Source organism: Vipera ursinii, assembly GCF_947247035.1.
Source record: "Vipera ursinii genome assembly, chromosome: 3".
Lineage (NCBI taxonomy): Eukaryota > Metazoa > Chordata > Lepidosauria > Squamata > Viperidae > Vipera > Vipera ursinii.
Window position 1 is genome coordinate 55,278,954 of NC_139516.1, and position 14,113 is coordinate 55,293,066.

At 42.1% G+C, this 14,113-nt stretch overlaps 1 protein-coding gene across 5 annotated transcripts in view; it reads right to left on the minus strand.

The window, feature by feature from the left end:
• The window catches only part of SLC6A9 (solute carrier family 6 member 9), a 61,607-nt gene that overhangs the window by 4,088 nt on the left and 43,406 nt on the right, over positions 1–14,113 (minus strand). For all 5 annotated transcript variants that reach the window (XM_083358312.1, XM_083358311.1, XM_083358314.1 and 2 more), the window contains exons 3-11: positions 9,592–9,748; positions 8,745–8,876; positions 6,775–7,030; positions 5,743–5,875; positions 4,635–4,769; positions 4,416–4,519; positions 3,090–3,327; positions 1,940–2,074; positions 1,724–1,823 (exon numbers count right to left, since the gene is read on the minus strand). In XM_083358312.1, the coding sequence (XP_083214438.1) occupies positions 1,724–1,823; positions 1,940–2,074; positions 3,090–3,327; positions 4,416–4,519; positions 4,635–4,769; positions 5,743–5,875; positions 6,775–7,030; positions 8,745–8,876; positions 9,592–9,748 (1,390 nt within the window). The remainder of the gene's footprint in view (positions 1–1,723; positions 1,824–1,939; positions 2,075–3,089; positions 3,328–4,415; positions 4,520–4,634; positions 4,770–5,742; positions 5,876–6,774; positions 7,031–8,744; positions 8,877–9,591; positions 9,749–14,113) is intronic.

The window sequence follows — 14,113 nt, forward strand, 5'->3', positions numbered from 1 at the left end:
TTACAACAGTTCGCTTAGTGACTGTTCAAATTTACAATGGCACTGAAAAAAGTGCCCCCGAAGCCACAGCTGAGCAAGACACTTGCCTGCCCACTCGGTGGCAGGGTTTCCTGCCTGAGCAGGGGGTTGGACTAGATGACATCCAAGGTACCTTCCAACTTTATTATTATTATATCAAAATGACCTGACCCCCTAGAGCAGGGCTTTTCAACCAGTGGTACGGGTACCACCTGTGGCACATTAGCACCTGGCAGGTGGTATGCGACCATCCTAGAAAAGTGGTAGCAGGGGAGGGGAATGAGCAGCACCGCACAAGCCTGAGCGAGAGATGGCTGGAGCTGCAAGGCTGTCAGGGCTCAGCGGAAGCGCCAAGATCAGTGCCAGGCTTCAGCTGGAACTCAGCGCTGATCCTGGCGCTTCTGCTGAGCCCAGAAGAAGTGCCCATCAGCTGGAATGTTGCAACATCTCCAGGGTCTTGTGATTTACATTCAGATGCTTGGCAACTGATTCATATTTATGACGTCACAGTGTTCCAGGGTCATGTGAAGTGACCAAAATCTGCTGCAACCACCCAGCAGACGGGGGTAATAAAAACCAAATACCCCCCTACCCCACCCCCACTGCCAATCCTCAACAGAAATGCTCACAACAATGAAAACCTCGGACAGGAGGAAGAGTGCCACCGGGCGGGCAGCCAGCCAAATAATAATAATAAAATAATAATAATAATAATAATAATAATAATAATAATAATAATAATAATAATAGTAATAATAATAATAAGTAGTAGTAGTAGTAGTAGTAGTTGGAAGGGACCTTGGAGGTCATCTAGTCCAACCCCCTGCTCACGCAGGAAACCCTATACCATTTCAGGCAAATGGCTGTCCAGTCTCCTCTTAAAAACTTCCAGTGTTGGAGCATTCACAGCTTCTGGAGGCAGGTTGTTCCACTGGTTAATTGTTCTAACTGTCAGGAAGTTTCTCCTTAGTTCTAGGTTGCTTCTCTCCTTGATTAGTTTCCATCCGTTGCTTCTTGTCCTGCTTTCAGGTGCTTTGGAGAATAGCTTGACTCCTTCTTCTTTGTGGCAGCCCCTGAGATATTGGCACACTGCTATCATGTCACCCCTCGCCCTTTTCTTCATTAAACTACACATACCCAATTCCAGCAACTGTTCCCTATATGTTTTAGCCTCCAGTCCCCCAATCATCTTTGTTGCCCTTCTCTGTACCCTTTCTAGAGTTTCAACTTCTTTTTTACATCGTGGTGACCAAAACTGGATGCAGTATTCCAGGTGTGGCCTTACGAAGGCATTGTAAAGTGGTATTAGTACTTCACGTGATCGTTAGTACTTCATGTGGTCAAAGTAAAGTTTAATATCCTTCAAATTGTTGTGACTGGATATTAGTCCTGTTTGCATTTGAGTTATGGACTCTTCATAAGAAAGATTGAACAAAATTTCCCGACTGAAGTTTTTCCTATCTGTTTCTTACTCCAGGCTCCAAAGTGAGGAAACTGTATTCAGGGGAAGCACCATTTTCTATTCCTGAATTTACATAATGTAGCTAATTTTTCAGTGTTCCTGCCTATCAAGCCCACAGGGGAGTTCCGCTGTTTTGATCAAGTGCTCATTGTTGAAACATCCGTATTCCAGGCATTCTTATACTCTTGAATTGTCCCAGCTAACCCAACAGAGCTCTCTATGCAACTGGCAGAAGCTACTCACCATAGACATACATAATGGCGACACACATGATGCATGAAATAACCACAAGTGAGAAACTTGCTGCATAATTGTCCATCAACGATAACCAATAAATACCAGCCTAGAGGAGAACAGAAAAAGAAAACAGTCACGTACTGGATTAAGCAAGACTTGCCCCTTTCAGCCTTAGGATGCGAGTTGGCAATTTCTGCCTTGCTCTTTAACTCTCTCTCATACCTGTGTGGTGAGTGGGATACCTAGCAGAAAGCCCACCACAGCCACACCTAGAGTCACAAAAGTCTTCCGACGCATTATCCATTCATTTCCCACTTCATCCACAACGGCTGTGACAAGAGTTTCCAGGAGACAGAACTGAGGCAAAAATAATGAAGAAGAAAAAGTGAAAGTTATACATGTCACAGAGGTTTTGTTCTCTCCATCTTCCTCCATTTAGCAAACAGTAAAACCACTCTTTCTCTCCAACTACAGGTAGTCCTTGACTTACAACCATTCGTTTAGTAACCATTTAAAGTTACAAAAGTATTGAAAAATACTTTTCACACTTTCACACTTCCGACTGTTACAGCATCCTAATGGTCATGTGATCAAAATTCGGATACTTGGCATTTATGACAGTTGCAGTGTCCGAGAGTCAACCTTCTCACAAGCAAAGTCAATGGGGAAGCCAGATTCACTTAACCGTATTACTAATTTAACCGCTGCACTGATTCACTTAGCAACAGAAATTTTGAGCTCAATTGTGGGTGTAAGTCGAGGACTACCTGTACATCAATTTGGATTAATATACAGGCTGGAGATCAGCGTTGCTTAAATAAATCAGCATTTGGGGCAAATATACTTTATTTGGGGGGAGAATCTAGTGCTAATAGTTAAGTTCAGTGTGCCTTAATCTGCCACCTTCCCCAGGTTGGTGTAGTCCCATCATTCTAAGTCAGCATGAGAATTGATTTTACAACTTGAATATAATGGGAGCTTCAGCTTGATTCCATCTAGAAAGCACCAGGATACAGAAGGCTTCCCTGTTGATATAGCCTCATTGTGACTCAGTTTGCCACAAAGGAATTTGGAATGCTAGGCATGCGGTATCAGAGTAATCACTGTCCATTTCCCATGGTTTCCAAGCACCATAAAATCTTCCATCTTTCCTTCAAACTAGATGAATCAAGTTTGGGGCATGTGTTTATGTATACCTATATACATACAGGTGATTTGTATTTTAACAAACACATATGCAGACATGTAATAGATGCACACTATTTTGCACTTATGTTTATTGGCTCGTTTAGCCTTCTCTGGAGTTGTAGCTTTCAGACATGTTGGGCCCTAGAATTCCCCCAAAGCATAAGCTGCAAATAGCTATATTTACCTGTGTACCCAGCCCCAGCAGGATGAGCATGAAAAAGAAGAGAACAGACCAAAGAGGGGAAATGGGGAGGAGTGTCAATGCCTCAGGATAGGCCACAAATGCCAAGCCAGGGCCTTGGTCGGCCACCTTGGAAACGTCCACCCCCAGGTGATGAGCCATGAAGCCGAGGATAGAGAAGATGACAAAACCTGCGTAGACACTGGTAGCACAGTTGGTGATGCTGATGATGATGCTGTCTCTGTGGGTACACCAAGTTGGGAGAGCTCATGAAAACTGAAGCTGAAGGTGACTATCCTGAAAAAAGCCAAATGATCTGTCTCTAGAGAATGCGCTCCCATGTGAGATGTGCAAGTGGGTTTAGGCACTAAATTAGAGGAGAAGTTTATTTTTATTGTTATATTTTATTTATTTACATTTTGTTATGTTTTAGTTCAGGGGTGTCAAACTGCCAGCCCGCGGGCCGGACACGTCACACGGAAGGCACGCCCACCCCATTGCCGGCAATGGCAAAACAGTGGTGATACGTTGCGTGACATCACGTGATGTCGCGAGTTTGACATGTCTGCTTTAGTTAATTCAAGAAAAATGTTTATTTTAATTCTTGTAGCCATCTTGAGCACCATTTGTTGGTAAAAGGGTGGGGTATAAACCCATCTGTTCTTTCTAAAGGTAATCTTATGAAAGCCACCTGCAGTTCTGAGATCCATAGATGAAAGGAGGCAAAATTATTTAATTATAAAGAACAAAGAAAACACAATTTTTGTTTCAATGTGCCAAATTAATACGAAGCACTTATGTGAACTTGGGTAATGCAGATATTTCATTTGCATTCTGATGGCTGCTTCACCTCATGCTTTAAGACAAAAATATTTTTTTTAGTATTTGAGTTTCAAAGAAAAGCTCAAAAATTATGCACTGTCTAAAATCAGGTTCCTCCCCAATGGGAGAGACAAGGATTCTAGCAGTTTATTGCCTGACATCCCTGCACTATTTTCCCCCCGTAGATTATTTTCCAGATATATGAACTGCTGTATATCACCCAACCTAGCAGTTCGAAAGCACGTAAAAATGCAAGTAGAAAAATAGGGACCACTACGGTGGGAAGGTAACAGCGTTCCGTGCGCCTTTGGCGTCTAGTCATGCCGGCCACATGACCACGGAGACGTCCTCGGACAAGTGCTGGCTCTTCGGCTTTGAAATGGAGATGAGCACTGGCCCCTAGAGTCGGAAACAACTAGCACACATGTGCGGGGGAACCTTTACCTTTACATCACCCAAAAATCTCTTTGTACATCCTTTCCACATCACATCTATCAAACATCATACCTGTAGCAGTTGTTGTGAAACCTGTTATATGATGCCATGGTGATAAGTCCCCCCCAGGCACAGCCCAAAGAATAGAAGATTTGGGAGGCAGCATCACCCCATACCTATCAAAGATAAAAAATGTCACTGGGGAAACAGAGTTGCCCATGTAATTTCAAATTACAGGGAGGTGGTTCAGTCATGGCTCTGACTGCACAGCTTATGAATCCATTATGATACCTTTGCGTCAAGGATTTTGTCCCATTGTGGTGTCAGATAGTACAGGATGCCACTAACTGCACCGTCGAGAGTGATTCCCCGCACAAATAAGATTGTCAGCACCAGGTACGGGAATGTTGCTGTGAAATATACCACCTGAAAGAGCGGGGAACAAAGGAAAAGTTGAAGAGCATTCAGACATCTTGCAAGTAGAAAGCAGGCTACAGCAAAAATTCCTTCTCCCAGAACTTTTATTTCAGCAGCGTGACAACTGTCAGCCTGTCCAAGTAAACGTTGACTCCCCTCCTCTTAAAGTAAACTCCCTCTATTACAATCACTATAGTTTAACAAATATATAGAATTTAATAAGCATTTAGGAAAACCCATTTTTTGACTAGATTATAAGTGTTGTGATTCAGCATCAGCCTGTGGTTTCGGCAGCTGAATCGGACAATTCTGAGGAGGAGGAGGGGTTTGGAGAGCCTTTGGTTGCAGATGCATCACAGAGCTCTCAGCCAGGCCCCTCCCGTCTTGTTCCTCCTCAGAGCCAGCTGTGTGAGCCTGAAAGATTAGACGAAAACGATCCACAGCTGGCTTTGTTCAAGGACGCTGGAATCAGGAGGCAGACAAGCAGAAGTGAACAAAGGAAAGCACTGAGGCACCTCGGGAGGAGGCAAAGAGAAGTCACACCCTGAGACTGTTGTTTAAAAGGGGAATGTGTGAGAGGTGCTGGTTGCTGAAGGCAACCGTTTGAAGAGCTTCTGATATAGTCTCGGTCTGTATTTGTTTTACTCTGTTTTGAACTGTTTCATTTAGTTTTTGCAAATAAATTTGGTTGGCTTAATTCCAGCCTATTGAATATAACAAAGGGGTTGTCCCTGACATTTCTGCAGGGCCGGTTGTAGGCTGGAACAGAACAATAAACCCACAGAATAAGATAAAGCCATTCTTATGTGGATGACCATCAGAGTGCTTTGTTGATGTAAAACTGAAAGTGAAGAAATAGTCTGTATCTGGACAAAAGAGGAGGGACAAGTTTGTTTGCAGATGGTGTCAAACGCTGATCTGAAAGCAAGATTTATTGCAGTGCTTGGACACAGGTAAGTTAAGGAAGAGTAACACTACTTGCTTTTCCTGAGGACTTCACACTCTTGAAGAGGCAGAGGAAGACGACAATCCAAGAGACGCCCAAACAACCCAGCAGGGGAAGCCGAACTTCACCCAGATTCCCGATGTCATTAGACAGCTTCAATACATACCGCCTGGAATAAAAGTTATAGGAGCATATAAGCTCCAGTTTGCAAGTACTTTACTTCCTTCTCTACCAAATGCATCAAATCAATTTGCATCCACAGGCCCCTAAAACTGGCACTCACATAAAAGAAAAAAAAATTCAAGACAAAAATTCTAAAAAGTGGGATAGTTAACTGCTTTGAACAAATTTCAGGGTCAGAAATTAAGTAAATTAGTATATAGATGTGCATAGTTCAGCACTATGAACTTACACCAACTTTCACCAACTTGATAAGAATCATAAGAATTTATGGAGAAATTTTGTTTTCATTCACCTCTAATAAGAAACTTTTTAAAATGCAGGTGACATTTAAGTCTATTAGAGTATAAATAACTCCCTTAACATGATATTGTTGGATTTCATAATTCAAGGGGCAAAATGGATTTATTTCAACTCAAGTCAAAAATACTGCAATTTTATTTTCGTATCTACTGTTTCCATCCCTTGGTCCAGCAATAGTTTATCTGCCTCTGATTATAAATCATGTTAATAACATATGGAACTGCCTACATCCAATCTTTCTGCTACCTGTTCCATTTAAGGCCACATCTTTCCAATATGCAACTTGCCTTAGGTGATGTTATTCAGACACAGTGTTTGGGATGGTGGCTGCACCTTATAGGCAGAATAAGCTAGGATCAAACATTCCATGTGACATACCCAATTATGAATCTGTCTTCCATAATTCTGTCCCTGCCTATTTGTTTTGAATTAAAACTTCCACCAGCTCCAGTAACTGTGATGCTCAGAAGTGATGAGATCAGATTATTCCCACTAAAGGAGATCCCTTACAAATCAATTCCCATTTTCTCCCCCATATCCATTTACCTTATCCCCTCCCTGCCCATTATCTGCCCCCATTATCACCTCCAGTATTCCTCACTGGGGCTAGTGCGCTTCAGAGTCTGGTTGAAGATATGTGTGATGTTGAGTGATGAACCCACTGAGCTGTTGGTAACATCCAACACGCTGGTACAATTTCCTGTATTCCAAAAATTATTACAGTATGTCCAGGGTAGCACCCGTGTCATTGATGAGAAGAAATAATAGAAGGCGATACAGATCACAACATTGTAATAGATTCCAATGTAGCTGGAGACAACCATCATACCATAGCCAACACCTGAAGGAAATAAAGTAAATAGGAAGATTCTGAGATGGGAGTTTGCTGTTAAATGTAAAAGACAGAACACATTGACATTGGAATTGTAAAGTAGAGGACATAAGTTTGCAACATGCACACTACATATGGAAGGGGCAAGTTGAATTTAAAGCAGAAACAAGAAAGCCCATGATGGTAGTTTATGATACAGAGTCAGGTCCTGCCAACACACACTAATTAGATTTATACAACTAAAACAATATTGTGGTTTGTGGTTCAGCATGTTTTCTGGAACCTAGCCATTGTCCTCTCCAGTTGTGTGAATCAAACTATCCATTAAGCCATTATATGGTTTGTTGAAGCATCTGCAAGGAGGTGAACACCACAATTAGAATTTGTTGTTGGTGGTTTAACATTAAATATCTAGTGCAAACACTGCCATTACGTTCTTTTGCTTTCAGTTTCAAAACAGAAAAAATGCAGCCATCAGGTGGGAAGCAGAAGACTGCATACGAATAGTAACACACACACACACACACACACATTACAACTGGGCAGAATAAATCTAGCAGAAAGCTAGTGCTAGGTAGGAAGTAAATATTCTGACCTTTTCTTTTGGATTTATTGTGAACTTCAGATTTTCTACCTTAAAAAAATCAGATTCTCTGAAGTGAAAATACAGGCTTAGTTTCTAGGCCTTTAATCAGATTTTTAACAACAATCAGATATGGTTCTAGAAATTGGCTTCATGTTATATGGCTGACTGTTATTCAGTCATCAGGCCAATTACCTCAACCCCATGCCAGTTAGATCAAAACTAGATGGCATACAGCAACCTTTTAAAAAAATCCTAGAACGGCTGCAAGGAAGCTGAGGGGATATCTTTTCTCTCCAGTCGCTTTCAACAGTGGGGCAGGAACATGTATCTGACTGATGAGGCTTGGATAGGCAGGAGTGGATGTGGTAGGCATGCACCTTTTTTTTGTTCTGCTCTCTCCTCTCTCTCTCTCTCTCTCTCTCTCTCTCTCTCTCTCTCTCTCTCTCTCTCTCTCTCTCTCTCTTTTCTTTCTTCCCTCCCTTCCCTCCCCTCCCTTCCTTTTTTCTTTTCTTCAACACATCTGCAGTAAGTTGAAATTTTGTCAAAATGATGAACTGTATATTGTGACATCAAAACATAATTTCTGCCATTTACATTCTTGTGTACAATTTTGCAATGCAAGTAGAAAGGGACTAGGATCTGTATTGTGCTGCGACCATGCATATTGCTTCATCTTCACCCTTCTGTGTCCTGCAGAGATACCCAGGTTTGTGGGGGGGGGGAGGCTAAAACTGCAACAGGGGTGGTAGTGGTCCTAGAAAAGTGTCTAGGATTTCAATTCTGCCTCCGAAGAGCAAAATTATAAGAAGCAATGTGATGTAGCTAACATGGAAGTGGGGCAAATAGTAGCAACTTTCATCTCCAACTATTAAAATTCTCTAGTTTTAAGTGTTTGTGAGATATACTAATGTATCTAGTGATACAGATTTCTCATGTGATAATGCCAGTGTGTCTTCAAAATCTCAAATCGGACATTTTTTTTGCCTGAAACAATGGAGAAAATAGTGTCCCCCGACACATTTCAGCTCTTTTATGGTATAACTGGTTCTGCCGTAAAGGGGGCACATGATCCAGATAGAGAATGTGATTGGGGCCATAATCTGAGGGCCTGTCCACTGATCATTGGTTCTCTCTCACCTTTGAACATGGGGCTGATCTTCCAGACGCCCAAGCAGCCCTGACTAGCGAATTGTCCAAAAGAGAGTTCCAAGAAAAACAGGGGGATCCCACAGAACACCAACATGATGAAATAGGGGAACAAGAAAGCACCTAGGCAGAACAAAAGGAAGCAATCAGCCTTACAGGATTTCAGGAGTAGAAGTCATGCCCTGTATGCCAAAGTCATATTCAGTTCCTGGCATCTGCAGTTATAAAGAGTCAATGCAGAAGTTCAAGTAGTAAGAAAGCACTCGGGGTAAGGTTTAAAAACAGTATGAATTGGGGACAGCTTCTTATTCTCGGATTGAGGAAACAGAGGACTTGAAAGCCATTAAGGGAAGGATACATTTTAAGTTTTATTCAAAATGGGATAAAGCCCTCCATTTGTGCCACTAATTCCCAGCTATTTTAAGCAGTCCTTTCCTACAAACTCTAATGCCAGTACATGCAATTGGTAGGTTAGTTGGGCTTTCCCCAATCTGGTGCCTTCCAGAAGTATTTGGGCTGTTAGTTAAAGAATTCCCAGCCCATCTTTGTTCTGAAAATCATAACTTAATACATTCAAAATGCCTCTGGTCACTTTGAGTCAGGCCCCAAGAACAAACCTGAGTCCCAGAATTGTTCGGCTGCTGCAGCAATAGACCCACCATTCCCTATTGTGCTGAAGCACAGGTGGATGAAGAATCAATTATGAAGAGCTTCTCTGCTACCAGCAACTTTGTACTTTTCAGGCCAGACTATGGTAGTCCCATAGTGCACTGCCACAAAACACAGTGAGTCCTCACCAGCCTTCCCACAAACACAGTGCTCTGACCTCCATACTCACCTCCTCCATTGCGGTAGCAGAGGTAAGGGAAGCGCCACACGTTGCCAAGCCCAACAGCATAGCCAACACTCGTGAGAACAAATTCAATCTGGTTGCCCCAGTTACCTCGTTTGACGTTCTCATCTCGCTTACCCGTTTCACCAGGCACAGCCCCATTCTGCCAAAAGAGGAAGGACAGTCAGTTATTACAGCTAGGCTTGGAAGGAAGGAGGCTTGGTTCTGTGCAGGCTTTTTGGAGCTCCTTCAACAGATGCAAAGAAGGAACAGCCAGATATGAAAACACAGCCTACACCCACTTTATGTAACACAGGATAATGAGGAAAAGGCTGCACTCTGGTTGTTTTATGTCTGTCCCCTTCCCCAGCTGATGGAAATGCAGGCAAGGATGGAAAGTCAGAGGATGTAATGGAGCTGCTACCCCCTGCTTGTCCAGATGAATAATCCTGGGTCAAGCTGTAGGAAAGCTGGCAGTTGCAACACATACAAAGCAGGCATGAGAAGAGGCAGCACAAAGGAACCACTGTTCCTGTTTCTTTTGCCTGCCCAATGATCCAGCTTAAGAGACCCCAGGCAGGCTCAGTCCCTCTAGTCACCCACTGTGCAGCTGAGTCCCCACAAGATCAGAGAAGCTTTGCTAGCTCAGACAGAGACTCATCTAATCCATGTTATCTTTCCATCTATGGCCAACCAGACTCAGTTGGGAAATGCACAATTAAGCCTGCAAGTCCACAGCTCTCCCTTACTGCTTGTTCCCGGAACATGGTTATTCATAGATATAAGCCTCCCTGAAGGATCAATTATTTTAGGAATCATCTTCTTGTGTGGTGCTTCCCTATACACTATGTGCAAATGCTGCTCCGAATACGTTCTCCGGGAATCTGTCTTTACTTTTGAAAACTATTTAAACTAATCATTGCATCTAGTGGTAGGGAGTTTCACATATTAATTATTGTACGAAAAAAAAGAAGTCAAATGCACTTATCTTTGTGGCAACCTCAGAAGTCAAACTCAAACTCTTGAACTTTCTTAAGTTCTTGGGTGGAAATTTAATATATATATTTTGCCTACTTAGTACGTAATTTAAAACAATCCTCCTTGATACCATTGGTTCCCCATTCCAATAAGTTGAGCTATAATTCCATTTTTCTCCAGGCAAACTTGCACCAGTTTCATGAGTGGGGAGAGTGGGTGGGGGAATCAGCTAAATACTTTTTAAAAATATTTGAAATAAAGGCTATAATATAATTACGCACGTGCAAAATTAGATAACCAGTAGAGGGTGCCAAAGGATATAAACATCTATTAGTGTTCTGTTGCCATGTAATGGTCAATTGAATTTGGTACCAGATAAGTTAACTGTTTAAATCACTTTGTACTTATAATGAAAGCACTGAGCAAAATTATTTGTTTTTCCTATCTTAGCATTTAGCCTTAGGATCTAATGTAATTTATATTTGTTATGAATAAGGAATTATTAATTAGCATTTGTATAATTACTTCAAACTCAAGATTCTTCATATTTATTACTTCTGTATAATCCATTCTTTGAAGATGCTTTATACTCAGTATTTTTGAGGGTGCCAGCTTTGATAACAGCTTTATACATTTTCAAGCAGGAATCTTTTCCAATTTTCTTTGAAAGTCCTGGGGACTGAGTATGGGATCATGTATGTGCAAAATATATATTTAAACTTCAAGGTACAGCTTTTCCTTTTAGGATACGAGAATAGGGCTGGATAGGGCTCGCAACTTGGGAGTCCTCCTAGATTCACGGCTTACCCTGGAAGATCATGTGGTGGCCGTGACTAGGGGGGCTTTCGCCCAGGTTCGCCTGGTGCGCCAGTTGCGGCCCTATCTGGACCGGGATGCCCTGTGCACGGTCACTCATGCGCTCGTGACCTCTCGCCTTGACTACTGTAATGCTCTCTACATGGGGCTTCCCTTGAAGACCACTCGGAGGCTCCAACTGGTACAGAATGAGGCCGCGAGAGTTGTCTTGGGAGTTTCCCGGTACTCCCATGTTACACCTTTGCTCCGCGAGCTGCATTGGTTACAGCTCGCGGAGCAAAGGTCTTGGTTATGATCTTTAAGTCCCTACATGGCATGGGTCCGGGTTACCTCGGGGACCACCTGCTGCCGGCGTCAACTCCCCTCCGCCCTGTGCGTTCTCACAGAGAGGGCCTCCTCAGGGTGCCTCCGGTCAGGGAATGCCGACTGGCGGCCCCCAGGGGGAGAGCCTTCTCTGTGGGTGCCCCGGCTTTGTGGAACCAACTGCCGGTGGAGCTCCGGATGGCATCAGACCTCCGAACTTTCCGTCGTGGCCTGAAGACCCATTTATTTGAATTAGCTGGTCTGGCCTGACGGGGGAGTTGGGTTTTAAATTGTTGTTTTAGAATAGTATTATTGTTTTTAATTGGGCACTGATTTAATCTTTGTTTTAACTTTTGTATTGTATTGTATTGTTATTTATATGCCCTGTGAACCGCCCTGAGTCCCTAGGGAGAAGGGCGGTATACAAATTAAATAAAACATAAACGTAAAACGTAATATTAGTTTTCCACAGAATGCTGAAGGATATATCAGTATTGGGCTTAGAAAGAGTAGCTTACAGACACATGATGACTGTGTATGTATTTAGACAGGTTCACATTTATTCATATAACATGCTGAGCTTGATTAATGTTAATTTGTCTGTGTGCGTGTCTGTGTTTTATATGTTGCACAAAGCCAGTATGTTCAGTTCATTTATAATTTGCTTGTTTGTTTATGAGATTACCCACCTTTCATTCAGAAGCTCAAGACAGCATATATACACTCTTATCTTCCTATTTTTCCTCACAACAAAAACCTTAGCGGGTTGGTTGGGCTGAGAGAAAATAGCTCCATGCTGAGAGGGGAATAGAACCTGCATCTCCTTGGTCCTAGTACCTTAACCACATTACTTTAATGTTTTCTGCAAAAGCAGAAATTAGCTAGCTAGCTAGCTAGCTTGCTTGTTTGTTTAATTTCCATAGCTGCCCATCTTACTAAAGAACTCTGGGCAGTTCACAATTCAAAACATGTATTACAATTAAAATTTTCAAAACATTTTAAAACAATAATATTAAAAAGCATTAAAACAATAAAAAAACATCATGTCTAATCCGAAGTATGTACAAAAGCAAGATATCTGGCCTGTTAACAATATAACCAAGAGGTGGGGCCCTTGGAACATGTAGCATCCCAGGCTCGGGAGGATAGCCAGGTTTTTAGAGCTTGATGGAAGGCTAACAGGGATGGGGCCCTTCTAATCTGCGCAAGGAGGATGTTCCACAGAGCAGGGGCCACAGCAGAAAAAGCTCATCTTCTAGTTCCCATCAGCCAACATTCTTTGGCTGATGGGATCTGCAGCATGCCCATTCTATTTGACCTGGTTGGATGGGTAGACTCTGGAAAAAAGATGCCCTCTCAGCTACTCTAGTCCCAAGCCATGATATAATAAAAAGGTTAAATAAGCTTTATGAATGCAACCAATGTGTGCTGGATAAATTCAAAGCAAGTTACACCAAGTTAACTTTATATCAGTCAACAACCACAAACCAAAAAGAGAGAGACTATCAAGATAGCGGATAATGTATTCTAAAGAAATAGTGGAAACATTTAGAAAGAGTCAATAAACCTTGGCTTGTTCCTAGTGCCATTAATAGGTTATGAGACGTATTATTTCCTTTCTTCAAATTCCTACCTTGATTAAATCAAATTAGCAATCTGCTGTCCAAGTTACAACTATAATTAAAAACAAAAAAATTAAAAACAAAAAAAGAGTGGTCCAGAAAAAGCCGCCACTCTGAAGTCAGTGTCAGTTAGTAGTTAACGTATTGGAATGTGATTGGGATATTCTTTAGCAGTGATTATAAATCAGCCCCAAATCCCTTGCAGGAGTACTGCTGTGATGATAAAATGATGAGAGGCCTCTACATATTGCTACCTGGAACGTCTAAAGGAAATGGTGATTTATAAATGTAAAAATATACTTCCCTCCTGGAAGAATATGGTAGGCACTCTCAGACAAGCTGTCATTGTGAAATTATAGTACCCTATTCACAGAATTGTATAGAGGACAATGACGTACATCATTTGCAAATGAAGGTATATACTGTATTTGTACTTTGTCTTCCTGGTGAGGAAAAAAACCTGTCCAGTGTCCTTTAGAATTTGTGCTTCTCAAACTACCCAGTGAACCAGTGATCAGTGCAATAATTTCTAGGCTGTAATGAAGGGGCATGACCAGAAGAGGGAACTTCGTGCCTCTTACAACTCCAGCTCTGTAGTCTTCTGCTATTAGATAAAGGATGCTAAGCAAGCTTGGCCCAACTCTCTCCCAAATGAACTTATTGCTATCCCAAGCCCCAAAAGACCTGGATGCATGCTCCCATCTTCTCTGTCCCATAGGGAGAAAAAAAAAGAAGCAAGCTACTTATTGTTGCCTACATTCTGGGCTGATAGAGGCACTTTTTAATTCTGGAATAGCAGCTTGCACAGA